General features: G+C 49.0%; 10 protein-coding genes across 10 annotated transcripts; 4 read left to right on the top strand and 6 right to left on the bottom strand.

Moving 5' to 3' along the window:
* Positions 1-1,658: 1,658 nt before the first annotated feature.
* On the bottom strand, positions 1,659-2,849 carry ASPBRDRAFT_192922 (uncharacterized protein; the record flags this gene model as incomplete). The annotated part of the gene is made up of 1 exon (XM_067620542.1): positions 1,659-2,849. The coding sequence occupies one exon, from the start codon at positions 2,847-2,849 to the stop codon at positions 1,659-1,661; it is 1,191 nt and encodes a 396-aa protein (XP_067481435.1).
* A 1,523-nt stretch (positions 2,850-4,372) lies between these two features.
* ASPBRDRAFT_52351 (uncharacterized protein) lies at positions 4,373-5,479 on the bottom strand (the record flags this gene model as incomplete). Its single annotated transcript, XM_067626888.1, has 4 exons — positions 4,373-4,500; positions 4,546-5,116; positions 5,200-5,315; positions 5,377-5,479. The coding sequence occupies 4 exons, from the start codon at positions 5,477-5,479 to the stop codon at positions 4,373-4,375; spliced, it is 918 nt and encodes a 305-aa protein (XP_067481434.1).
* Positions 5,480-6,259: 780 nt separating this feature from the next.
* ASPBRDRAFT_120055 (WD40 repeat domain-containing protein) lies at positions 6,260-11,252 on the top strand (the record flags this gene model as incomplete). The annotated part of the gene is made up of 3 exons (XM_067617317.1): positions 6,260-6,877; positions 6,981-7,473; positions 7,531-11,252. 3 exons carry the CDS (start codon positions 6,260-6,262, stop codon positions 11,250-11,252), a joined length of 4,833 nt encoding a protein of 1,610 aa, XP_067481433.1.
* A 1,374-nt stretch (positions 11,253-12,626) lies between these two features.
* ASPBRDRAFT_192918 (YbhB/YbcL family Raf kinase inhibitor-like protein) lies at positions 12,627-13,268 on the top strand (the record flags this gene model as incomplete). Its single annotated transcript, XM_067620541.1, has 2 exons — positions 12,627-12,771; positions 12,826-13,268. The coding sequence occupies 2 exons, from the start codon at positions 12,627-12,629 to the stop codon at positions 13,266-13,268; spliced, it is 588 nt and encodes a 195-aa protein (XP_067481432.1).
* Positions 13,269-13,958: 690 nt separating this feature from the next.
* ASPBRDRAFT_171089 (alpha/beta fold hydrolase) lies at positions 13,959-15,487 on the top strand. The gene is made up of 4 exons (XM_067619704.1): positions 13,959-14,518; positions 14,591-14,694; positions 14,749-14,849; positions 14,902-15,487. The coding sequence occupies exons 1-4, from the start codon at positions 14,190-14,192 to the stop codon at positions 15,373-15,375; spliced, it is 1,008 nt and encodes a 335-aa protein (XP_067481431.1). The 5' UTR covers positions 13,959-14,189; the 3' UTR covers positions 15,376-15,487.
* Positions 15,488-15,859: 372 nt separating this feature from the next.
* ASPBRDRAFT_72658 (zinc-dependent alcohol dehydrogenase family protein) lies at positions 15,860-17,061 on the top strand (the record flags this gene model as incomplete). The annotated part of the gene is made up of 4 exons (XM_067629180.1): positions 15,860-16,074; positions 16,134-16,174; positions 16,231-16,297; positions 16,342-17,061. The coding sequence occupies exons 1-4, from the start codon at positions 15,931-15,933 to the stop codon at positions 17,059-17,061; spliced, it is 972 nt and encodes a 323-aa protein (XP_067481430.1). The 5' UTR covers positions 15,860-15,930.
* Positions 17,062-17,082: 21 nt separating this feature from the next.
* Positions 17,083-18,002, bottom strand: ASPBRDRAFT_62891 (sterol desaturase family protein; the record flags this gene model as incomplete). Its single annotated transcript, XM_067628396.1, has 1 exon — positions 17,083-18,002. The coding sequence occupies one exon, from the start codon at positions 18,000-18,002 to the stop codon at positions 17,322-17,324; it is 681 nt and encodes a 226-aa protein (XP_067481429.1). The 3' UTR covers positions 17,083-17,321.
* Positions 18,003-18,259: 257 nt separating this feature from the next.
* ASPBRDRAFT_52346 (uncharacterized protein) lies at positions 18,260-19,610 on the bottom strand (the record flags this gene model as incomplete). Its single annotated transcript, XM_067626885.1, has 2 exons — positions 18,260-19,029; positions 19,088-19,610. The coding sequence occupies 2 exons, from the start codon at positions 19,608-19,610 to the stop codon at positions 18,260-18,262; spliced, it is 1,293 nt and encodes a 430-aa protein (XP_067481428.1).
* Positions 19,611-19,985: 375 nt separating this feature from the next.
* Positions 19,986-20,621, bottom strand: ASPBRDRAFT_439362 (EthD domain-containing protein). The gene has a single exon (XM_067625089.1). The coding sequence runs from the start codon at positions 20,530-20,532 to the stop codon at positions 20,140-20,142; it is 393 nt and encodes a 130-aa protein (XP_067481427.1). The 5' UTR covers positions 20,533-20,621; the 3' UTR covers positions 19,986-20,139.
* Positions 20,622-20,752: 131 nt separating this feature from the next.
* Positions 20,753-23,581, bottom strand: ASPBRDRAFT_39278 (uncharacterized protein). The gene is made up of 2 exons (XM_067624105.1): positions 22,475-23,581; positions 20,753-22,450 (listed from the first exon to the last, which is right to left on the bottom strand). The coding sequence occupies exons 1-2, from the start codon at positions 23,574-23,576 to the stop codon at positions 21,015-21,017; spliced, it is 2,538 nt and encodes an 845-aa protein (XP_067481426.1). The 5' UTR covers positions 23,577-23,581; the 3' UTR covers positions 20,753-21,014.
* Between the last annotated feature and the right edge of the window lie 1,239 nt (positions 23,582-24,820).

Raw genomic sequence — 24,820 nt, 5'->3', positions numbered from 1 at the left:
TGCTATTGATGAGGCCAGGGGGATTCCCGGATCGTGGGGGGTTACTTAGTTACTGAGTCATTAGTTAGTTGCTTACTCCGTTTTGTTCTAGCGTATGGCTTGGTCGGGTTTTTGTACGCGTGGTCTGTGTGTAACGGATTATTCTCAGAATTACTGGCGATTTCGAATCAGACGTAGGATGTTGTTGTTGTTGGGATTTGACGATTTGTAAATGGATGGTTGATTTGATACAGGCCTAGCAGCAAGGCTGAGTATGTCGTGATCAGTTATGAAAGTAAGTTGTGATGAGAATCATCTGTCACCTTTGGTGCGTCTTTTGTTGTGCTATGCTCATTGACTGACCGATTTTGTTGGTTCCAGTCCTGTTTCTGATTCATGATAGCAGACGAGGTAGGCTGTGCTGTGCTGTGCTGTACTGTGTTGGATATCTGAAACGACGTCAAAGCTTCAGATGAGGGGTATTGCGGGATTATCTATGCCTTCTGATGTGGCAGGTACAGGCCATTTTGTAATCATCTTCGGGCGATGGAATCCTTCCGTAGCTAGCAAAAAGTAAAACCACCAGGCTAGGCAGATCCTATCTATGTTGGTTCTCTGTCTAGGTATCTGCACTGCACTTGCAACACTGGTGCCTGGTGATCACTACTGCACTGACTGATTGCGTTCATCGAATACATCGAAGTGGATATGGTTCTTGGGTTGAGGTAGCGGATTTCTCCTTCCTTTTTTGACAGGTTGGATATTGCTGCCATATTTGCAGGCACCTATTCTACTTGGAAGCACCCAACGAAGAAAGTCTAGGGAAGTTTTATCTCTCTAAAATCTGGATGTTGAACACAAGACAGAGTATATTCACCTGGGTTGGTGGGAGGGAAACGTAGTCTCACTAGAATTTCTTAAGGATGTTCTGTATAGATAGTCAGATCCAGAGCTAGCTTTAAGACCAACCTCTATATAGGTGATTGTGGTGAGTAACTATACACTAGAAGGAAATAACCACAGAATTTAGAATCTTGAAGTATTCAGCCTATGTAACAATATATTCATAAGGAACCAATATCCGCCTGTATAGAGGCTTTCGAAGGCTCTATAGAAGGATCTGTCTATTTACTAGACTGGGGTAAATTCTTTGGAGTTAGAAAGTCTTAGAGCCAGGCAGGGAGCACTACCTATCTAGCTGCTACGCGCATATAAGCGCCTGCATTGGGTCAGTTGAATACACGACTACGACTACGACTACTGCTGCTGCTACCATATCTTCATCGGCAGTCATACCTTAATGATCAGCCACAACGGATCGAATGAAAAATAGTTACAAACATAGCTCGTTCCAAGCATGAGCCGATCTATGATATGATAGATATGGCGGCTAAGACATCCATTAGTGGCATACTAGCGATGCCAATGTACAGCTTCATCCTCCCGCTGGTAGGTTCAATAAGCCGTGATGGGGGGATACGCACTTATGGTCTTTCCCTGTCTCAGATCATTTCGAGATCTCAGACTAGGTGTGCCTCTGAGATTTGCAGGCGTACATTCGGTGAAAGTATCATGCAAGAGAAGTTGCTAACGCATTACATCCATAGTCGTTCCTCCAGAATGAAACCCGCCGGTTCATTGGTCACAATTTGCATCGAAGTGAGTTTAGACTGTTCGCCTTATATCACCTCCACTCCGCCTGCCAACAATAAAGTATGACCCGTATCGCGAGTGCTCCAGCGTTCGGGAACCTTTCTGGCTAGAACGTAAAGTTTGACGAGGGCAAGTACAACACCATGTTGTGCTATTATCATCTTGGTCTCTAGCCAGGGGTAATTCGTCAGGTTCCCCTTCAGCGTTTCCAACATTTTAGTCAGATAATGGTGAGTATCCGAGGCTGTCATTTCCTCGCAAAATTGGTCTCTGATACCATCTCCAACGAGTAATTTCACCCTCTTGAGGTTTGTGATTATTTTCTCACCTTCAGTCTCGAAAAACGCATCCGCCCCAACAATCTTGGAATCCTCACGAGCCGCTTTCCAGTAATCGATGCATTTGAAAATGGAGACGCGAATAGCCTCTCCTAGGCGTCTTGCGAAGTAGTAATCGAATATTGTTTTGCCAAGCTGGTCATCGCATTCACCATTCAGGAGCTCCGGTGGTGGGATCAAATCTTTGCACCGTTCTTTGGTCCACCAGCGCAGTAGCGGACTCTCAGCATCAAGACTATACCCTTGGGAGAGCAAATTCAACCACTGCTCAGATGGCAAATTCATCACTTTTTTCTCATGTTCTCGTGCCGTGATGTGCGCAACAGCAAGCGAGTGCAGACTTGGCTGCTTGATCGAGAGGATAAAGTTGTTCGCATCAAATATTGCCTGGTAGCCGCCATTATATTCAATGTATTGCCCAGAGGCTCCGTTTGCATAAGCCATCACTATCAATCCCCAGCTTTCAAGAACAGCAGCTGGTAGTGATGCGACAGTGCCGATTGTAGATGAGGAAGAAGCTGCCAGTTCTAACACTTTTTTCTTCTCCAGTCGTTTGATAATTGATCTGTATATCGGTAACCAGCAACACTCTCCGTTTTCGCGTTGACCATACCAGTTGTGGCATTCTTCAATGCAATTTCGAATCACCACTTTCCAGTCTGCCTCCTTAATCGTGAAGACGTAATTTATGTGTAGGTCGTCACCTGCAAGCTGCCGCCGTACCTTCCGGAAACGCTGCCGAATAGTCCTGACCTCAACGAAATCTTCCCAATCAGTTCCAAACCACGCTTGAGCCGTTTCCCGATTCTCTAGCCACTTATTGAGGATTTGAAGGGCGGCTTTTCCAACAGCCAATGGGACTCCTGCAGCTGTCTCCATGATGAAATTGTCCGCGAATGTGACTGCTGTTATTCTGTGGTCTTAGACGAGACTTCGTAGGGGAATCTTTACTATAATAGATGCGAATTCCCCATGACATGCTGTGAGCCCATACTATTATTTATACCTAACTACAGGGCATCCAAGATCCCCCAAACGAGACCGTAGAGGCTAGAACTAGACCTCGTAATCAACATCACATGGCTCCATAATCTAGGTTCCTGGTTTTCGTGGAGGAAAGACACCCCCTCTTTACCTGAGTTATGGATGGATCTTCTCGTTTGACCTTATATAACTCAAGCTTCTGAACTGATTTGTCGTCCGTGGTTGAGATGAAGTCTGTTATAATTTTTAACGAGAGGTCACTAGTGCTTACTGGTTTCACATCCGAGTCGCAAATCTAGATGCATTTCACTGAGGGTGTTTGGGATATTCTGCCAACCATAACCTTTAAGAAGCTTAACTTGGAACCTCGTTTTACATAATTTGTTTCTAGTTAATCTCCCAGAGATTTCCTTGGTACTGTAGTGAGTCTATCCTCGACGTAATGTGGAGATATCACCCACTTCCGCATGCGGCGAAGAGAAATAGCCTTTACAGTCACATCAGCTGATGCTGATGAGTCAAGTACCTCGTGTAGTTAACTATCGAAAATATCATGAACTATACTTGTGCCTCATCTAAAGAACGCGTAATATCGTGTTCACAAGGTCTATATACTGATCGCACGTCGAATCTCACGTCCCCATCGAATGACGTACCAACTACATAGCAGCATCTTGTACCTAGGTAGCTTTATTTTGAGGTTACCATTCCGTTATCAAGAAAGGGAATACCTGGCATATTTGAGGTCTGCACACTTATACGTCAAGGTTAAGGGCCTCTACGGTAAATGGCACTGGGATCGTCAAAATCAGTATTGTGCCCTGAAGCGATATGCAAATGCGTAGACAAATAACCGTACGAGCATGGAGATCAGATGAAGTACCCCACCAAGTACACCATGGATCGGACAGAGATGCTGGGGTCCATCTCCACTCTGCGGGCGCTTATTTCTTCGATTGTACAAGTCTGCTCATTGGTTCCGGTTTGTTGCATGCCTATAACTACTCTAAAGAGATATCTTCAAGTCGTCTTTCTACATTAAGTAAAGTTTCGTGTATTGGCCTGAGAATTCTAGGAAGCCTAGAGAATTGAAAGAAGAATAATAATAGGACATTCCGACAACGAATTCATATAATCATCATCTAGTACCTTGATGATAGATGTAGACCAGTAGATACATGCAGCTAAACACAGAAGGTTCTGGCGTACTCGTAGCCTCCTGGGTACTTTGTAACCAGGCGTTTCATTTCGTCAATGACACTGGGGGATTAGCAACCAAATGGGCCAGTGTGGACGATAGCCAACGTACGATTCTCGAAAGGTAGTAACATCGGGAAAAAGGGCTGCGGCCTGTAGATCAAATCGCCTGTTCCAGATAAGAGCCATATTTTTACATAGAGATGACTTAGATGGGGTTCTTACATTTCATATAGTGCAATCCGGTCATCATAGTCTTCTGTTGGAGCAGTTTTCGGAATTATTGAGTGATAGGCATCAAAGAAACTCGTAAATCCATTTCGCTCAGGACGCCAATTGCCCAATTCATCTGTAGAGTTATGTTAGTAGAATTCATCTCCGGACGTGCACATACACTCATTGTGCGCGTAAAAGCTCGCAGGATCATAGATCAACGGCCTCCCCGTGGCTGAATCAATAGCGGCATTTCCACACCAGAGGTCTCCATGAACGAGCGATGGCTTGATGGACCGCCCTTCTGTCTCCAATGGCCTTAACAAGCGGGGAATCACTTTCTCAATCATGGCGGTATCTAGGCCTTCCAGCTCAGGCCACGGTCCACCACGCTCAATGCTCATATTGATCATGTGCTTAAAGCCGACCGTGAAGAATTCCTCCCATGTGTCAGTGTAGCCATTCTCCTGAGGCAGATCGCCGTTGTATGTTACGAGGTGAAACCCGAATTTTCCGTTTGGCGACTCGCTCCTCGAATGGAGGATGGCGACATTCCGGCAGAATTCAGCCGGCTCAGGAGCATGCTCTGCGAACTCATAATATTGACAGAAATAATAATGTGCTCCTGGAAGAGCCCTGAAGGATCCCCACTCAATCGGCTTAGGAGTAAAGCTTCCGACTACATTGTGGATTGCCGAAGTGGACTCGAACTCTCCCTTGAGGGCTGCCCTGCCATGGTCTCCGAATGATACCTGTGAGTCTGCTTAATAGGCTTATAGAATGTAACAAAATGTTTTTCAAGAATATGCCGGTGCTATAGGAAATAGTTGGTTACCTTCATGAAGTAGCTTTCTGCTTGGTCCTGGTCCTTGACCTCAATTCGATATATTCGAGCCCAGGGTGAAGAACCAAGGCTCACCACTTTCAGAGGACGACGGAACAGTTGAATCTCTGTCATTCACTTGTGATTAGTAGACCATAGTATGCAGAGAGGTAGTTAGTAGTCCCATACCTGATAGAACAACAGCGTCGATGATTGTTTTCGTCGCATTGTGGTCTGCCACAATTACTGGGGCAACAGAAGAAGAGGTAGGTTGACAATTGGGTTGCAACATGATCGCTGAAATTTCCAAGAATATGCTGTAGGAGGCGTGTGCAATGTCATCGAAGAGGGACCATCATAATCGTTGAAAGCAAAGTGGTGTGATGAAGTACCCCGCCGCTGTTGCCGAGTTCAACGAGCAGGGGGTCGACCACTTAGCTCCTTCGCACGCTCTTCCGAAGAAGTCATCTCAATTTATCCATGATAATAAGTCAGAGGATTCTATCACAAAGAAATCTGCAATGAAGAACTGTCTCGACAACAATCCAACATCATAATGATGGATTGCTGTCTTCTACGGAAAGGAATGTATGGATATTTGGAACAAAATGGCAGCACCACAGTATGTTGACATGTACACAAACAGTCTCTAGACTACTTCTTAACGGCTTTCAGGTGTTCCGAAACCCGCTCTTTTCTACTATAACTTACCTGTTAGTCACTAGCTAACAGTATGCTGGCCCTAGCTGAGTTCACTGGCAGATAGACGTCGCAAACCCGACAGAATCATGGCACCGCTGCCATAGAACACCTTCTCACGACTCAGTTGATACAAAGCATCCACGCTATCCTGACATGAATCAATACCGTGTGGGAGCCGAAAGTCAAGCTACAAATCATATCTTGCGCACTGTGTCGTGCTGCATCCTATAGCCGCTCAGTCTGCATGAGTGCATTAACACGGCTGGCAGCGCTTAACCGAGACGTACGACTGGCTCGCGCAACAGGGTATCCATCGCTGTGCAGGAACCCAGGCAGCCCAATGCAGGGAGTCGTAAGCGAGCAGCTCTCAATGAGGGGCACTGATAGTGGAACATTGGGCTTCTATCGCACCCAACAGCGCCTGGCATCCCTGATGCTGGATAGTATCGATGTCGAGAAGGTCTTCCGACGATATTGGCATGCTTTGCAAAGGAACGCACCTATCCTGCAAAGTTCGAAGACCTACAAATCAACGGCAGAAATGAAGAAGTCCGAGAGACATGCCTCTACAGCGGAGAGTTATGGCTGGTTTAGGAGGTCGTTCGGCAGGCTCAATATCGATCGAAGAGCCAATGTTGCCCATAAGCAAATTGGTTCTAATGATAAGCCCTCAACTGAGAGCGAAGACTTCAAAGGACCTCTAGGTCTCCAAGTACTGCGTACCGTCCCGGAACCGCTCGTCGACTTTATCTTCATTCACGGCCTCGGAGGAGGATCTAGGAAAACATGGTCCAAATCACCAGACCCTTACCATTATTGGCCCAAGGAATGGTTATCCCAAGACCCCGAATTTGACAGTGTGCGTATCTATACCTTTGGATACAAAGCTGATTGGGCCGAAAAAACGGCCAGTGTTCTGAATATCCATGATTTTGCCCTGTCTCTTCTAGGAGAAATCCAATGCAATCCGGATATCCGTCGAAGTAATGTGAGCCAATAGCCCACCTTTGTGCTCCTTCCAACTAACGAATCAAAGACAAGATTAGTACTTATTGCACATAGTATGGGCGGGTTGGTTGCGAAAAAGGTAGATCAATTCATTGCTAGCCACATCCACTCCTGGGCTCACCATCCCACATGCATATATACTCGCTCGAGAGGACCCTACTCTGAAGGAAATCGCCTCACGAATGCATACATTATATTTTCTCGCCACGCCTCACCGAGGCTCCGATCTTGCAAAGACCCTCGCAAATGTCCTTAGAGTGTCGTTTGGGCCCAAGCCGTTTGTTTTGGAATTAGAACGAAATTCCGACTCGATCCAGTCGATCAATGACAGTTTTCGACATGTTGCGGACCACTTGCACATATGGTCATTTTACGAGACTCTCCCATGTAGTTTCAAGCTGACGAGCGCTATCATCGTGGACAAAACCTCGGCCACCTTGGGTTACTCCAGGGAGCGATGCTCGCTCCTGAATGCGGATCATAGGGGCGTGTGCAAATATGACAGCCCTGCAGATCCAAACTATAGGACAGTTCGGAATGCTTTCGTGACCACTGTCGATGCCATTGTTTCTCAAGGTCAGTTGCTTTCTCCACCGTAGATGCTAAGCTATTCTTACCTTATCATCGATCTAGACTCCGAGACTGCGAAGGTCGCCCTGGAAAGATTGTCCAAATTAACTGGCGTCAATGATGCACCAAATAATCACCGCTTGGCACTGGAAGACCTGCGAGCTCCCGGAACCTGCAAATGGCTGACATTGAGGAAGCAATATGCTTCATGGAAATCGGGAGTGTCCGATCGGCCCATCTTCTGGCTCACGGGCAACGCTGGCTCTGGGAAATCAGTTCTCTCGAGCTCTACAATCGACGACTGTGAATCAGGTGATTACCCATGCGGCTATTATTTCTTCAAACATGAGGGTGGAAATAGATCGACAATCACCGCGTGTCTGTTATCACTTGCCTTTCAAATGTGTCGAATAGATGAGAAGATCCTTCGACGAATTACCAAGATTTCACAGGATTCTGGCGCGTGGGAGCAATTGGATGAGCGAACAGTGTGGCGCGAAATCTTCCAAGAGTTCATCTTTAGGGAGTTGAAGCCCAATTTGTGCTATTGGGTCATCGACGCTCTCGATGAGTGCCTCAGACCCAATCTGCTTGTTTCATTACTCGCACAATCACCTTCATGGTTACGAATATTTGTTACAAGTCGCAGCGGGCCAACAATGTCTCAATGCTTGCAATCTCACCACAACACCATTGAAGAATACGTTATACAGCCCCAAGACACCATGGGAGATTTGAGGATTTTTGTCGATTCAAGGACCCCGTACATTCCCATCGCAGTCGATGACGACCAAGGCATTTTCCAAGCCAAAATCCTCGATAAGGCTGGTGGATCTTTTCTATGGTTATCGCTCGTAATTCGGGAGCTCGAAACCACATTTTCGGAAGAAAGCGCGGAAAATATCATCAGTGAAATACCTATGGAAATGCACGATGTCTACGCGCGAATATTACAGAACATACCAGCTCGAAGCCATAATTTGGTCCGATCCATTTTCGTCTGGACGCTGTTGGCAGTGAGGCCGCTTTCCGTGGATGAGTTGAAGCATGCCATCAAGATGGACATCGGTGAAACCGTTCATAGATTAGAAGACGCTATCATCACCATCTGTGGACAACTGATTAGAATTGGACGAGAAAACGAGGTTCAATATATCCACCAAACTGCCAGAGCATTCTTACTGGAGCAAGACGAGTTTTCACCTCTAGTCGTCTGCAAGCCTACAGGTCAGTTGAGAATTGCAGAGCTCTGCCTGAAAACATTAAGCAGCTACATAGTCAATGAGCCCGGCAGGCGGGTAACAGAGGGGCCTACAGAGAGCAACATCGCTGGCTATGCTGCAATCCACTTCTCGGACCACCTAAAGGATTGCGATTTAGAAACATCCAGTATGTGGGATACCCTCTTAGAGTTCATGGAGTGTACTGCATTGTCCTGGATTCAGTATCTTGCTGAAACAGGAAGGCTACGATATGTCACGCGTACCGCCAGAAACCTGGCTTCATATTTGACATGCAACACTAAAATGATACCTTCATCAAACGGAAAGAAGAAGCAGCTACGGAAGTGGGTACATGATCTGCTCAGATTGAATGCCAGATTTCGGGTAGCCTTGGACACCTGTCCTTCAGCAATCCATAAGGTTGTCCCAGCCCTCTGCCCTTACAAGTCAATGTTATCAAGGTGGTATGCCTCACGTCCTCGTGGTATCGTGATCAAAGGCTTGGAAGAGGATGGCTGGAGAGAATGCATCGCTCGGATTGATTATGATAATGCACGGACGACTGCAGTTGCCCACGGAGACCATTACTTCGCTGTTTCCTTGTCCGATGGAAGTATCGCTCTTTACCTTTGGGATTCGCTAGAGAAAAAGGCCACATTCTTCCACGAAGAGCGAGTGACGGTGCTGAAGTTCAGCGATGATGACCAATACTTGGCCTCGAGCGACGCGCACAAGATCAGAGTCTGGAACCTGCAAACATTGGAACAAGTGCGAAGTTATGATGTCCCGCATCAACCTCTGGCCATCGCATTCCATGATAATGATAGAATTGTATTGGCTGCTACTCGGGGAAATTGCACAATCTCATGGGTTCTTGAAGATGAGAAAAGCCCCGGAGATACTCGTCCATGGACCCAGTCTTTTCAAGAAGTAACAGGACAGACCAAACCCACTCAGCCTCCTGCAATGGCTCTCTTGTCAGACGATATTTCGTATCTCGCAGTCAGCTACAGAGGACTGCCGGTATATGTCCTGGATATGACAACTCCATCTCTTGTTCGAGCCTGTTACAGGCATACTAATGTGGCTAGAGAATACGCTGTGGATGGCATGGCTTTCAACCGAAAGCGCGAAGTCCTGGTGGTTTCGTACGGTGATGGAGAGCTTGTGGTCTACGATCTATGTACTGCCGAGTTATGCGACCGCAGGCAGGATGTATATGCTCATGCTCTCGCTTGTTCCCCAGATGGGCGCGTCCTTGTCACTGGCAGCTCACGTGGAACTATAAAAATCTTTGAATTTTCTGGGCGCCAAGGGACAGGCCTAGTCCTCGTACATCAGATTACTTCTTCTGAAGACGGTATCCGCGGGATTGCATTCAGTGCCGACAGTCTGCGCTTCGCTGATATTCACGGTTCTCGGTGTCGAGTATGGGGACCGGAGGTTCTGATTTGGGGAGAGTGCGATGATGAAAGTGAAAGTGGCTTCAGCCATGCAAGGACCCTAGATGATACTTCAGCGGCTACGGAACGAGCCTCAGAAGTTCAGATAACAGCCATCTGCGCGCATCCAGATGGAAGGTACCTCTTTTGTGGGAAGGAGGATGGATCCATCATGTGCTTTGACGCAGAGACTATGCGACACAGAGAAGTTTGTCGGCACGCTCTGAATACTAGAATAACCTGCATGGATTACTGCAAAAGAGGCGGACTGCTTGCCACAGCAGACGAATCAAGCCGCATCCTTGTGTCAAGAGTCGACCTCAACTCGGATGGAGCTGAGCTTGGCGCTACTGTGAGCGAAGTAAGATCTGACGAACCTGTACTGGATTTGCTGTTCAACACCAGCGGAACGAAGGTCCTGATTGAAGGAAGGCACTGGGTCAAGGTATGGACGTTGCTTGGAAATCAGATTGATCTTCACTCGAACTTAGATGACTTTGATCATGATCACGAAATTATTCAGCACCCTCAGCATCCAGAATCCTTTTTGGTCATAGGTGCCGGCCAAGTTCATGTGTACATGTGGGATCGTCCTGGTGACACGACTGGAGAAGAGTGTCCCGAGGATATGCCGGCCAGCAATGATAGGAATGGCCTCATAGCTCCACGTCTGGGTATGCTGAATGCTATGAGCAGGCCAATGGGTGCTGGGCAATTCATTGCTACTATCGGCGAAAAATATGCGTCCAAGAAGACACTGCATCCCAGACTGAGGGTTTGGGAGGCAACTGAGAGTCACCCACACAACAAGTGGCCCAATAAATACCATCTTCCGGGCTTTGAGCATATTTCCAGCAGGATACATCAGATTATAGGTGTCTTCGGGAGCCTTGTTCTGTTCGTAGATTGCGATTGCTGGGTCTGCAGTGTTGACCTGGGTCAATGGAATGCCAGCAGGCAGGGTGCATGGCGGCACTTCTTCCTTCTATCAGAGTGGAAAGGAAGCAGACAGGAATTCCTTATCGAGTACCTACCCGCTACGCGCGAGTTTGTGGTGGTACAGAGCCACAATTTTCTTGTTATCAAGCGCGGACTCGATGTTGCGGTGCCGTTGAAGTGACCTGCAGCAATTTGTAGCGTTGTACCATAACTGCTGGTAGGACCAGAACTGCTATCCTGCACATGGCTATATAGATTAATCATCCACAAGGTCTGTGAGGATACCTGGCTTCCATCTTCTTCTCGACGACCTGTCGGCTCACCATCCGGATCACCCCTCATCCGAGACACAAGTCGCTTCACATACCACAAGACTGGAAGGAAGAACAGATTCCTTGGCTCATTCACATGCGTGCATGTCTTTGCCCCTGGTCAAGAGATAGCAATATAACATCGACCCGAGTTTCCGGATGGTGATTGGCAATACTCCCCTGTCAGGGCACAGGGCTGGCATGCCGACTCCGATCCCGATTCCGGCTCCGGCCTCGTGTCCGACTCCGGTTTCTCCAACAGAATCGCTGATTAGTTCGGTCGAGGTCAGTTCTATCACTATCATCTAGTATTGCTGGCACTGTCCCTTGATCGTTGTCTTCGGCTCTCGAAGCATTAATCATTGACTGGCTAATATATTGGTGGGTTCCTTTACTCTTGGACAATTAGAACTCTCCCCGTCACTCCCTCTCATGGTGGTCTGACGCGCTATTCTATGGGGCCCCTTCTGGCTTCGTCACTCAATGACAATATGATGGGGGGCAGAGCAATGCGACTGCATTACTGCATTACTGCACCCCAACTATTTTCGGTGCCCATAAGGTGCTATGTGCTTCCGTTATCAGTCGAAAATCAGTGTAACTCTGAATATCGAAGATTGACAGCTTGCAATAGTTTCGACTGACAAGAAAAGAGTCAAGGAGAGAGCTCCACCGCTAATCGTTGGTTTATTGGGCATAGATTGACGGATCTCCCTACGCACAACAACAGTGGGACGTGTCATCACTGCTAGATCGAGGCTAACTAGAGTTCAACAAAACCTTCTCGAAGCATACAACCCGAGTCTGTCATGATCCTTTGATCAAGATCTACTTGCTGAAGCGAGCGCTCCAGTGATAATATCTTCAGATGCAATACATAGTCTGTGTCTAGAGGCGTCATGGACTTCCTGCACATTTCTCTAATATCTCTCCGTTGAGCTAAGAGTGTTTCGCAGCTGCTTCGTGTGCAGCACACAAAAGGAGATGATCTCCGTCGCGGCCACGCGATATCCGACGTTTCACGGATTTAACTCTTGCAAGGCGAGCGGGTCGACGGGACTTCTGCACAAACCGGGGCCGCTGCCGATCCACTCGCCAACCCGATCCAGCATTTTCCGCCGATGCATGACGAAGCCGTCGGCATACGGGGTTGACTTGAAGCTCCGTCTCTGGAGGCTATATAGACTTGGTAATTCCGTTGGAACTGTGTTCCTGGCTAGATCATTTGCGTTGTAACATCCATCATGCGTTATCTCACCCTTGTATCCGCGCTCGCTGCCACTGCGCTGGCCCAGACGCCCGCGGGCAGCTACCCATCCACCAATAAGAACCTCGGTGTCGCCTATCCAAATGCCACTGTGACTCCTGGTGCCTGGGTGAGCCCAGACGGTACGTACTCCGCCTCTATACAATAGGGAGTTGAAAACTAACTACAAGAGACAGACGTCACCAGTCAACCTGCCGTATATGCCACCGACAATCAAAAATACGATGGCACCTACATGATCTTCATGCTCGATCTCAACATTCCTGATTCGGACGTCACCACGGCCGCCTACTACAACACGCTGATTCCCGGCTTGGCTGTAAACACCACCACCCGGCTACACTGGTGGGGAGGCAACTACACGGTTCAGAACGGGCGATTCGTCAACGCCAGCGATGCTCTGGCGGAGTATACAGCACCCCGGCCTCGGGACAGCACCAACCACACCTACACGCTGTATCTCTTTAATCAGCCGGAGGGATACGTGGCCCCCGAAGAGGCATTGGACGGGACTTATTACTCCCAGACCACATCTGCGCGGTTCAACTTCACCCTGAAACCGATTGTGGAGGCGGTTGGGGGACCCATTGCGGCGAACTACTATCTGAGTGATGCTTAGACTGTGTTAGTGAACAATCTTAGGAGGGAATCGGCTAGTGCAGTCCTGTATGCAGCGTCAGCAAGGATTCAAGCAACCTGCACCTGGTCATGTTATCAGCCACCATCAGCTCTTGAGTGTACTAATAGTTCTTGCTTCTTATCACTATGAGAATCAATATGATGCTCAATAACAGTGACATTCAACGAGACACTAAAGTAGGCATAAGCACAGCTGGCAATGCAACCAGCAACTGGTCCGCTAGAGTGAAGGGGCGCTTTGTTGCTGACGAAAGAAAGAATCACGTGGAGCCAACTTGAAAGGCATTTGGTTGCGACAAGCTCAGAAACTATCTAGACTTAGACAGGCGTTGGAAAATAGCTCGGTCGGATATTGAGAATTCGAATCTTGAAAGGGAAGCTCGGTGACTAAAACTAGGGAATTGGCCGCCCAAGGATTCCCTAGAACTATGCTCCAAAAAACAAAGTAATACTCTCGAAGAATTTCATAACTCTAAATAGTCTAATCCACATATAGTGGGGTCATGAATGTCTTTCGATTAAGCTGCTGAATAGTATTCAATTTGTTATGTCAAAGTTCACTAATCTGAATTCTAGACTCTCCCTCAACTTGAGCCTCGGCAGAGTGGAGGCCACTAATTAACGTTGGCCGCCGAATGCCCCTCATCGAGCCACCACCAAAATCATTCAACTAATTCTTCCTTCTTTGTTGATCATAAGATGAATTAAAAGTATTCACTAAGTCCCTACTGGCCAAGCCAAGTGCGCTGTGATAGGTTATTCGTGATTTCCATCTGCTTACGTACGTCGCAAACATTCGCAAGGCTGAGCTCAACTCCCCCACCATCATATAATAACCCAGTCTCACCCACTTCTACTTCCCCCTTCAATTGCAACTGTCAACACCTTCTTCTACTGCACAATGGCATCCATCGTCTACCCCGACCTGGCCAAAAAGGCCACTCTCTCTGATGGTACCACCTACGGATATGTCTCCGTCCCCGCCTCTGCTGGGAAACCCACTTTCTTGCTCCTCCACGGTTACCCCTCCACCAGCCATGACTGGCGTCATCAGATTGCCTTTTTGCAAAAGGAAGGATACGGCGTGATTGCGCCCGACCTGCTGGGCTATGGCGATACCGACAAGCCCACAGATCTGAAGGCGTATCGTTTGAAGGCGATGAGCCAGCATGTGATTGAGATTCTGGATCGCGAGAATGTCTCTCGTGCAGTGCTCGTCGCACATGATTGGTATTCTTCCCATTTTTTTTCTTAAGACACCTTTGTCATCTGAGATATTGGATGAATGCTAATAGGCTATAGGGGCGTCGGTCTCGCTTCCCGCGCGGCTTTTTACTACCCTCAGCGATTCTACGGTTTCGTGAGCATTGCCGTGGCATATAGTGCCCCTGGAAAGTTTGACCTCGGTATGCATCCATGGCTTCTATGTAGATATCGAAGATAAGTTCTGACAGTGATAGACGCTCTCCTCAAGTATACCGAATCCCTCTTCGGCTACCCTGTCTTCGGTTACTGGCTCTGGCACAACACCGACGAAGCTGCCGATGAAATGGCTGCTCATGTACGTCTTTACACCTTCTTTCTTTTAACTCCATATACTGATTCATCTATAGCCCCAATCCGCTTTCAACCTCATCTACCCGCAGGACCCTGCGACGTGGAAAACCGACCTGGCTCCCATCGGCAAAGCAGCCGAGTGGGTCCGCTCCGGCAAGACCACGCCTCTTCCATCCTGGCTCACTCAGGAAGACTACGATATCCATCAACGCCTCTTCTCCGAGGGTGGATACGCCGGCCCGCTGTCGTGGTATAAGGCTGCGATTCGCGGCCTGAATAACGAAGATGAAGCGGGCATCCCGGAAGGAGAGAATAAATGCACCGTGAAGAACTTGTTCATCGCTGCCAAGCAGGACTATGTCTGTCGAGCCGATGTGGGATCGCATTCGACGAGCAAGAATACGACAGATTCGAGGGTCGAGGTGGTGGATGCTGGTCATTGGGTGCAGTTGGAGAAGCCGGACGCTGTGAACGAATTGTTGGTTCAGTTTGCGGCGGAGGTTACTAAGACTCCTTCTGGGTTGCTTTGAGATAGCTAGCTACGAGCTACTCGTGGGTAGCAAATAATGAAACACGTACTTGCAATCGTCTCGAAAACTCAGATATTTCTGCTATAAAGGTGTAGTTTTAAGAGATCCCCATAAACTCTGAAAATAGAATATATAATTCTATGGATTATCTTACTAGCGGCTTAGTGTACATTGGATTGTGACTGAGCGTTGATTCTTGGTTACTACATACAACTGAGACGTTGGGATGCATAATGTGATTCTAACTGATCATCCTACATCTCTCCTTGAAGGTTAAGATGGGCTTAACCTCGGTATTATAATGGGATCATCGTCATTAATAATTTAACTGCATTATTTGTCACTGGGGCTCTGTCGGGATACCGCACTAGGGAACCTTCCCGCCGTCAGGGTAGTTAGTTAAATCTGATTACAAATCCCTCCCAGATGGTTGATATCGAGCAATTAAGTTGACTTCATATCGGAATGCTATTCTCATTTCATACTGGAGACCGCTGTCCAAGCTAATTCGCAGTCTGCTTTTATATGAATTAACTACTCTTACACCCAACCGACATGAAGCAGTGGGTTCTCGACGGAACTGATGGGATTAATTCCCTGCAGCTGCAGGAGGTTCCGATCCCCGAGCCTGGTGACTATGAGGTTCTAGTAAAGTTCCACGCAGCGTCACTCAATTTCAGAGATATCATGATCGTGAATGTGAGATCGCATAATTCTTTAGTACACTGGGTATACAGCAAGCTAATATCGAGATACAGGGACAATATTATATCAAAACCAAGGATGGAGTCATTCCAGGGTTAGTACTTTGGCTGTGTGCTATTGACTATGTGGTGGGTACTGACTAGTGACAAGCTCCGATGCAGCAGGTGAAATCATCAAAGTTGGTCCCAAGGTGACCAGGTTCTCCACCGGCCAGCGAGTTTCACCATCTTCCATCTGACACACCTATATGGCTCTGTGAAGGAGTCTGACATTCAGAACCACCAGCTTGGCGGCACACATGATGGGGTATTTCGTGAATATGGTGTTTTCAACGAGCATGGTTGCGTGGAAATTCCATCCACTTTATCTTATCGCGAAGCGGCAACTCTACCGTGTGCGGCTCTGACAGCGTGGAATGCCCTTTACGGGGGTCCGAGAACGTTGAAGCCCGGTGATGTGGTTCTCACGCAAGGGAGCGGTGGTGTGAGCATATTTGCGCTTCAGTTCGCGAAGCTCGGAGGCGCACAGGTTATTTCGACGACTAGTAGTGCCGAAAAGGGTGCAAAGCTGAGAGAGTTGGGTGCAGATGTGATTATCAATTATGCTGAGGATAGCGAATGGGGTCAGACGGCTAAGAGACTATCGCACCGACAGAGAGGTGCTGATTTTGTGGTCGAGATTGCCAATACTATGGCTCAGTCTTCCCAGGCGGTTGCTAATGATGGATGCATTGCGACTATTGGAAGGAGAGGAGGCTCGGGGGGAGAAGCTGGCGCCTCTCACAGCTCGGTGCTAGCGACTGTTCGGAGGATTTTGGTGGGAAACAGGCAGCTTCAGGAGGATATGAATGCTGCTATTGAAGTGAGCGGTCTCAAACCACAGATTGATGGTCGTTCGTTTCAGTTCGGTGAACTTAAAGAGGCGTTTGATTACTTCCAGAAGGGAAGTCACTTTGGCAAGGTGGTCGTGGACTTTGACTAGCGATCTCGTTATGTGAGACCGCTCAGTTATGAAGACTGTCTAAGTCTACCACATGGATATCCGAAATATGAATTGAATCAAGCGTTATGACCTTTTCTGCTACATCAACTGGCCGATTCCCTAGTTCAAAGCTCTTTTACCTCAATTCAATCCCCTCGCTTCGATTGTCTCCCATTGCGAACCACCTATTCCTCCCAGCAATAGATGAGCATAAATTGACATTATCATCATCCTTCTCTTCGAGACTTCTAAGAATCTAATCACTTCATCGTCCCAAACACCCAATCCATCAACCCGGTCACCCCAAAATTACTCCTTCCATCCCGATGATGCGCCTCATGCTCCATCACACTAACCCACGCCTTCCCTTCACTCCGCGAATGCGAATACATCGCAAACACCTTCGCCACACTACTCAACACGCACAGCTCCGGAAGCGTAGCACCAACGACCCACGCTGACGCCAATTCCGTTCCCATCTGCGCGAAGGAATATTCCAACGGATGCACGTCCATTGCCGTGAGTGGTCCACTTTGTTGAGTGTCATGGTGATGCTTGTGGATCCTTCGGTAGAGGTATTTCCAGTGGAGGAGACGGTGCAGCGTGTAGTACATTGCGTCTGCGAATGTGTATCCGAGGATGAATTTTCCGAGAAAGGATTGGAGTGAGAGGTTTTGTGGGGTTGGTGCGCTGGTGATTGGTTGATTTAGCAAGAGTAAGAGGCAGTAGTGGATAAGGGCTCCGATGAGGACGTTGCTTAGTGCGCGGATGAATGTTCGGGGGCTTAGTGTGTTCTTTAGGAATATTGTCTGGAGGAGTCCGGCGAGGAGGATCACGGTGAAGAGTGTGATGTGGAGGGCGAGGAGTTCGTTTAGCTGCCTTGGGGGTAGTGGATAGGCATGTTGATTGAGTATTCTGAGTATAGTATCACTCTTCATCATGATTGAGTAGATTGAAGGAGTATCACACTCAAGGGTAGAGGGTTGCTTGATATTGAGAGTTCGGTCCAAGAAGCAGAGTATAGAGTAAACCCAGAATTTCAATTGAGATGGAGTGGTATAAATAAGAAGGTAAGTGCGAATTTAAGCAAATGTCCTGAAAGTCAAAAGGGACGCCTTAATACCTGGGTACACACTTGTCACTTATGTGAGACTTGCTTAAGGACTAATGGGACGCCTAAACGGGGTCTATCTGTCAATCATATACATGCCTGCCAGCGACGCGCATAATCCGGCATCACCCAATTGACCATCCATTCTGACTGCAGCACCTCGTCTATCGTCAGCCTATCCTCTGGCCGGAATTTCAGCATCCCGCGCATCAATTCCAGAATGGCAGCCGTCTCTGCATCATCGAAGTCCCCTACACCACCCTGCCGTCGATACTCCCTCACACCCTGCTCAAACGCGAGGTCCATAACAGGCCATACCTCGCGGCCTTTTCTGGGACGCCCATCCTCGTCAAAGAAATAACTCCTCCCCTCCCATGCACTATACCACGCCTGCGGCATAGGCCCAAGGACATCAACTTGCTGAGCCGTTATCTCATCTTCTGGCGCCTCCGTGCTGAAAATAGCCTTCATGCCCAGAATCTCCCAGATAGCAGTAGCTAAACTCCATATGTCTGCAGGGTACGAAAGAGGCGCCTCTGGCTCAAACAGTGCCTCGGGTGGGCAGTACGGCGCAGGTGTGTGGCAATACTCTCCAGAGCGAGGGGATGAATCTGGGGAAAATGCCTCCCCAAAATCGCTCAAAAGAACCTGTGCGTCTTGCAATGTGAATTCCTCTGCTTTCTTTCCCAGGTAAATGGGTAACACTGCTTTCGATGGAACATTTGGTGGGAGCGAGCCGCCATTGCGCTGTGTGATTGACACCGTCTCGGGCTTCCCATATTGTTCATAAATTTTCTCAGTAGAGAGGCCGTCAAAGCTTGCTGGTAGCTTTACTAAGATATTGCGAAGATGGATATCTTGTTTTGTAAGCATCGTAAGCACGGCTTGAGTGACAGAGCAAAGGGATGGGCTTACCCCCATGAACATAGCCTTGCGAGTGGATATATGCAACAGCTAGTACAAGTCCTCCTGATAACGCACGCGCAACGTCAAGGGGAAAAAGACGGCTGAAAGAGACCTCTCTAAGATTGCATCGGGCGAGTGTCGTGGTATAGCAGGGATGCGTCCCGTTGGGACCAGTCACCTCAAACTCATCTAGAAGTACTGGGATAGAATCGAGGCCCGCACGAACTGACGATGGCACTGAGGCAGGAGCCGAAAGAGCTCGCAGGATCTGAGTTTCATGCGGCAGTGAGTTTGCTATGCCTACTTTGACAGCAACGGAGCGTTCCTGGTGGGTGTCGCGGGCGAGCCAAACGGTCGAATACCCTCCGAACCCTAGCTTGTCGATGATGCGATATCGGTCATGTAGTATGTCCCCAATCGTGATAGGGTGGTAGCCTCCGGGTCGATATTTTTCAAGAGACTCGGCCCCATCAATCCAATTGTGCTGGGGGTATGACTTGCTGGCGGGTGCCTCACTGCCTGATATTGCCATACTCAAATAGTGGGTGCGAGACTTGGTGTCGTCGATGAGGTTGTGTTTGGGGGAGTAGAATTGGGGGCATGGGGTGGTTGAGTAGCATGCGGTGAGGTGACGCGTAAGCGGGATGGGTATAAGACGTTTGACGCGAGGGATTGGGAGTGGACGGGATGATATATGCCATTGTGAGGGTTTTCGGTTGGTTCGGGGTACGTGTAGCATTGAGTAACGCGTCATGATGGTAAATGGAGAGTGGTGTCTGTGGGGAAGTTGTCATGTTATGTTGTTGACATTCATTATGGGGCAGTGATGCGGCAGATCTACAAGTGGTCGATCCTTGTGTTGTGTCACCTGTCAATCCATGGATACGAGTGTCATCCAATCGATGTTTATAGAAGCGATAGGCGGTAATTCTCCTATTAGAAAAATCAATTCTCACGAATACTCCAATTGATCCATTTGATCTGTCTACCGGAAATCATACCCACATTATCCCCTCTCTATAGTAGATCATCTTCAACAACCAGTCGAATACCTCAATAAATCAACGTCTCGTCTCCCTCACCTCGCCCAACACCACAATCCCCAACTTCTCCCGATCTGACCACCCATTCTCATCCTCCTGTATCAATTTTGCAATCTCCGGCTCCATCACTCGCTTCTGGAACCGCTCAAACGCAGCTTCGTCCTCGAAAGTCAATTCCGCTATCGAGTCGAAGGAGAAATCACTCTGTTGTCCGAGGAGCACGGTCGTGGGATATGTTCCTTCTGCTGAAGGAGTAGTAGGACGATTGATGTAGCTTCGTCGATGGGATAAAGGGAAATCAGGACCCGTAAGACGCTTGACTAAGTCGATGTGGGATTCTAGTCGTGATTTGAAGGTGGAGGGGGAGGTGTCTGGGAGGCGGGTGGCCTTGAGGAGGATTTTGAATGGCATTCTTCTCCTTGGTTCTTTCTTCAATGGCTTGTTTGGTTTGTTCTGGGTCTTGGCTTGGGTTCTGGGTTGAGGTTGAGGTTGAAATTGAGTGATGGGATTGATGGGAGCGATGAGTAGGTAAGTGGGGGTTACCCCTTCTACATGTAAGGGGTATGATAGCACGTAGTTCTTTGATTGGCAGGTATGTTACTGTTTACGCTTATCAGATAGCCGTAGATTAGTTCTTATACAAGTATGAAATTCCTGTCTAGAGGTACTGCGGTTAATGCACATGTAAGAAATCAAAGTATAGGTCACAGTTGGACAGTAAGAGTAAGGTTGGTCAACGAATGTAAGAAAGCAACGGAAACATCGCGAATGAGTGTAAGAAGGCAATAAAACAAGAGAGTGTGTGAAGGCATCGTACAGAAAAGAAGGGAGGAGGAGTCAAAGAGTGGCAGCAAGGCTCAGCTCATGCTCGAATTGCTGTATTAATGGCACTGCTAATAAGCAGAAGTCGCTTTAGGCATGACCATCATGGTCGACGGGGAATAGGCAGGAACTGAGGTCCAGGAAGGCGTCGCACTAGACGCGCAGGAGCTAGACGTCTGGCTGGCCGACCACAGTGCGTTATCTGCAACGCCACCATACCAAACCTGCCACACGGGCTTGTTGCAGGTGTTCACGTTGTACTGGAACAGCCAGTTGTTTTCGCCGTCCGTGCCAGTGGTCGTGTAGTAGTACTCGGCTGGCTCAGATGACAACCCAAGAACTTGATTGACTGTCGATACGATACGCGAGATCTGGGATGCGTACTTTGCGCCTTGTCCGGTGGTGGCGACGGGCGTACCAATATAGACCTGAGTGCCAGGGTCGGGGTACGCGGCGGAGCCGGTAAGCTGCGGCAGCTTGAGGTTTGCGTCGCTCGTCAGGTAGCTGATGATGTTGGTCTGGAACGCCTGTTCATTGAAGGCGACAGTGCCGTTTTGGTCCGATACAAAGCCAGGGGATTCCCAGAGATGCGCCTCGTACACAGCGTACTTGGAGACAACGTAAAGAACCGTGCATCCGCGGACATTAGCCTGGGTAAGGCTGCTTGCACCGCTGCCAAAAACCACGGATCTGGATGTGGTCACGCCGCTAGTGCTCTTAGTAAGGGGCTGTCCGGTTTTCATCTGGGTTGACATCCAGGTGAGGAAGTTGGAAGCCCTTTGGGTCAGCCCTCTGCTGAACAGACCAGACCGTCTAAAGGACGTGCTTGAGGTATCAGTCGTGTCAGTCGACAGGCATTCAGTGCATTGCGGGCTGCACAGCTCCCCAGAAACAGCTGCGCTTGAACTGGCAGCTGGAGAGGCAGAGGATGAAGTGGCAGGCGAAGTTGTTGTAGACGAGCCATCATCAGAGCCATCATCAGAACCATCATCAGAGCCATCATCTCCGGCGTCAGAGTTTCCTGAATCGTCGCCAGTGTCATCGCCCGAATCATCACCAGTATCGTCACCGGAGTCATCGCCAGAATCGTCGCCAGTGTTGTCGCCGGTGTCATCACCCGAGTCATCACCAGTATCATCTCCGGTGTCATCGCCGGTGTCGTCTCCAATATCATCCCCAGAGTCATCTCCGGTATCATCACCGGTATCGTCACCAGAGTCATCACCAGTATCATCCCCAGAATCATCTCCAGTATCATCCCCAGAGTCATCTGTATCGTCACCAGAGTCGTCTCCCGAATCATCGCCAGTGTCATCACCAGTGTCATCACCAGTGTCATCCCCAGAGTCATCACCAGAATCGTCGCCGGTGTCATCTCCAGTGTCGTCACCAGAATCATCACCAGTGTCATCACCAGAATCATCACCAGTGTCATCACCAGTGTCATCACCAGTGTCATCCCCAGAGTCATCACCAGAATCATCACCAGTATCGTCACCAGTGTCATCGCCAGTGTCGTCGCCAGTGTCATCTCCGGTATCCTCTCCCTCATTGCCGTCATCGCCTGCATCATCAGTCGGCTGAGCAGCATCAGAGCTAACCGGGGTAGCACTTGTAGAAGTCGCAACAGCCGAAGAAATGACCGGTTTAGACGAGGACACAGCATGCGAGGATGTCTCGACGGCACTGCTGCTAGTTATGTGTGCAGATCCCGAGGTTGTGGTATGGGATGCAGTGTGGGACGCAGGAGTAGAAGTCAAGTGCTCAGAACCTGTGCTCGTATGGTGCCGTGCAGTGCTGGAGGACAGTTGATGGGATCCCGTGCTCGTCGTATGCGTGTGACTGCCTGTGGCAGAGGACCCTGGTCTCGTAGTATGGCTGTGAGTGGAATGGCCTGCAGATCCGTCCGAGGCTGTCCGTGTTGATGCCCCTGGAGTTGGGGTTTGCACAAACTCGCCTCCCGACGTAGAGGTCTCATGAGCCGCACGACTCGAGGTGCTGTGACTCTCGGTCTTGGTACTCGTAGTGTGAGTAGGTGTGGTCTTGGTCGATGTCGAAGTACTGTGATCCTCGGGTGTCTTGGTGCTGGTTGTATGCGTAGGAGTAGCCTTTGTCGAAGTCGAGGTGCTATGTGCCTCGGGTGTCTTGCTACTGGTGGAAGTAGATGTGTCCTTGGTCGAGCTTGAGGTACTGTGGGACTCGGGTGTCTTGGTGCTTGTTGTGTGGGTAGTCGTGTCCTTGGTCGAGGTTGAGGATGAGGTTGAGGTCGAGGTTGAGGTCGAGGTTGAGGTCTCGGACTTTGTGCTCGTCGTGTGAGTAGTCATGTCCTCGGTCGAGGTAGAAGTCTTTGTCTTGGTCTTGGATTTTGAGCTTGTCTTACTCGTCTTCTTGCTCGACTTCTTGCTCGTCTTCTTGTGCTTTCTGGCCACCAGCCGGACATGCTCGCCATCCTCCTCATGCTCACCGGCGGCAGAATCCGATTCCGCCAGCCAAGCTCCTGCTACCGGAGCAGGAGTGATAGTAGCGTGAGAAGCTACTATCTCGGTAGTAGGCAGATCAGCTCCCCAGGAGCTGGAAACTAGGCTGCCGGCCCACAGGGCCAGCAACAGTGTCCTCCTAAGTGTCCCAGGCATTTCTGTGTTCACGATGCTTGGAAGAAGCATTGGCATCAGGAGGCAAAGGACCCCTTATATGATCGCCCTGATAACATAGCCGCACTAAATTCAGCCGTGGCATGCTGAAACAGCTGTTATTCACGTCGGCCCCATGCGTGGAACATCTCACTCAGTAGTGACGGATAGATCTAGGGACTGATTCCACATGGTGTCGAGCCAATGGGTAGTAGCCAACAGTGGGTCTGTAGTCCTTCATATGGGGCCAAAAAGCGTTGTCATCTAGTATTGCTAATGTTGGTTCGGGTACATCACTGGGATGGATGTCTTTGCTTCACCCTGACCGAAATGTTACTCGATCATGTCTTTCGTTCCCCAGCACTCCCATTCTCACCGGACCTTTCTGCAGGTAGTACAGACGTCGATCTGTGCAGTTGCAGGGTTAGAAACCGTGGCATCAGTAATTATGGCTTCAGAGAGCAACTAGGCAGAATGAGATCGAAACCAACCAGATAATCAAAAGGACGAGCCTGTAGTGTAGTCATTTGGATTCAGAACTATCAAGTCTCACGGGGCACCTCCAGCTAACTCAGAGTGTTGATACCCCTGGCGATCCCTGAGCTAAGAGGATTTGGCCCCATAGCCCCAAACGGTGCGGACAGATCAGGTGTTTGCTTGTTTGCTTGGGGATAACGTTCCACCAGCTGCTGAATCGCCCCCACGTCAGCGACCAACACTGCCACAACATCCACCGGCCTTCGCTCTTTCTATCCCTCCTCTTCTTTCTATTTATCAAACGATAGCTCGATCTCCGGGCAATCAAGTGGATAACCGACAACTCGGCGTTAGTAGCCCTCGCTAAGGTGTCCCTCTCTCTGCGCCTCTGGGAGCAAAGGAGCGAAGAGTCTGGAAGCTTCGAGGGAATGTTACCCGACGCGGTCAGTCTCACGGTGCAGCGAACTGTGAAACATAGAGCCTATTTAGCCGGTGTTGGCTTCACATTCCAAACCTGCCTGCTCGAATGGATCAATGACAGGACTAGTATCCTTGTGTCGGCCCCCGAGGCTCGTGCAACATGCTACCTGGAAATTTTGCCTTGTGCTAGCCATTTGAAGAAGCCTTCTATGTTACGTTATATGATGTCTCAATTGCTGACATGAACTTCGCAGAAACGCCTACTCCCGCGAATGTCGCTGTCTGCGCCAGTCATACCCCCAGATCCAGATCATCACCATCGCTGGCGCGCACACAAACCACATGAATCC

The sequence above is a fragment of the Aspergillus brasiliensis genome (assembly GCF_001889945.1).
Source record: "Aspergillus brasiliensis CBS 101740 unplaced genomic scaffold ASPBRscaffold_3, whole genome shotgun sequence".
NCBI lineage: Eukaryota > Fungi > Ascomycota > Eurotiomycetes > Eurotiales > Aspergillaceae > Aspergillus > Aspergillus brasiliensis.
The sequence above is the reverse complement of the archived record's forward strand: the minus strand, read 5'-3'. Positions and strand labels throughout refer to the sequence as shown.

Bases quoted from the DNA above. Each gene is read 5' to 3' on its own strand.
- ASPBRDRAFT_39278 (XM_067624105.1), bottom strand. From the start codon at position 23,576: ATGCCTGGGACACTTAGGAGGACACTGTTGCTGGCCCTGTGGGCCGGC. The intron at 22,451-22,474 runs ATGACACTGGCG...ACGACACTGGCG, and splicing joins TGAGGGAGAGGATACCGGAG to ATGACACTGGTGACGATACT.
- ASPBRDRAFT_171089 (XM_067619704.1), top strand. From the start codon at position 14,190: ATGGCATCCATCGTCTACCCCGACCTGGCCAAAAAGGCCACTCTCTCT. The intron at 14,695-14,748 runs GTATGCATCCAT...TGACAGTGATAG, and splicing joins CCCTGGAAAGTTTGACCTCG to ACGCTCTCCTCAAGTATACC. The intron at 14,850-14,901 runs GTACGTCTTTAC...ATTCATCTATAG, and splicing joins CCGATGAAATGGCTGCTCAT to CCCCAATCCGCTTTCAACCT.
- ASPBRDRAFT_439362 (XM_067625089.1), bottom strand. From the start codon at position 20,532: ATGCCATTCAAAATCCTCCTCAAGGCCACCCGCCTCCCAGACACCTCC.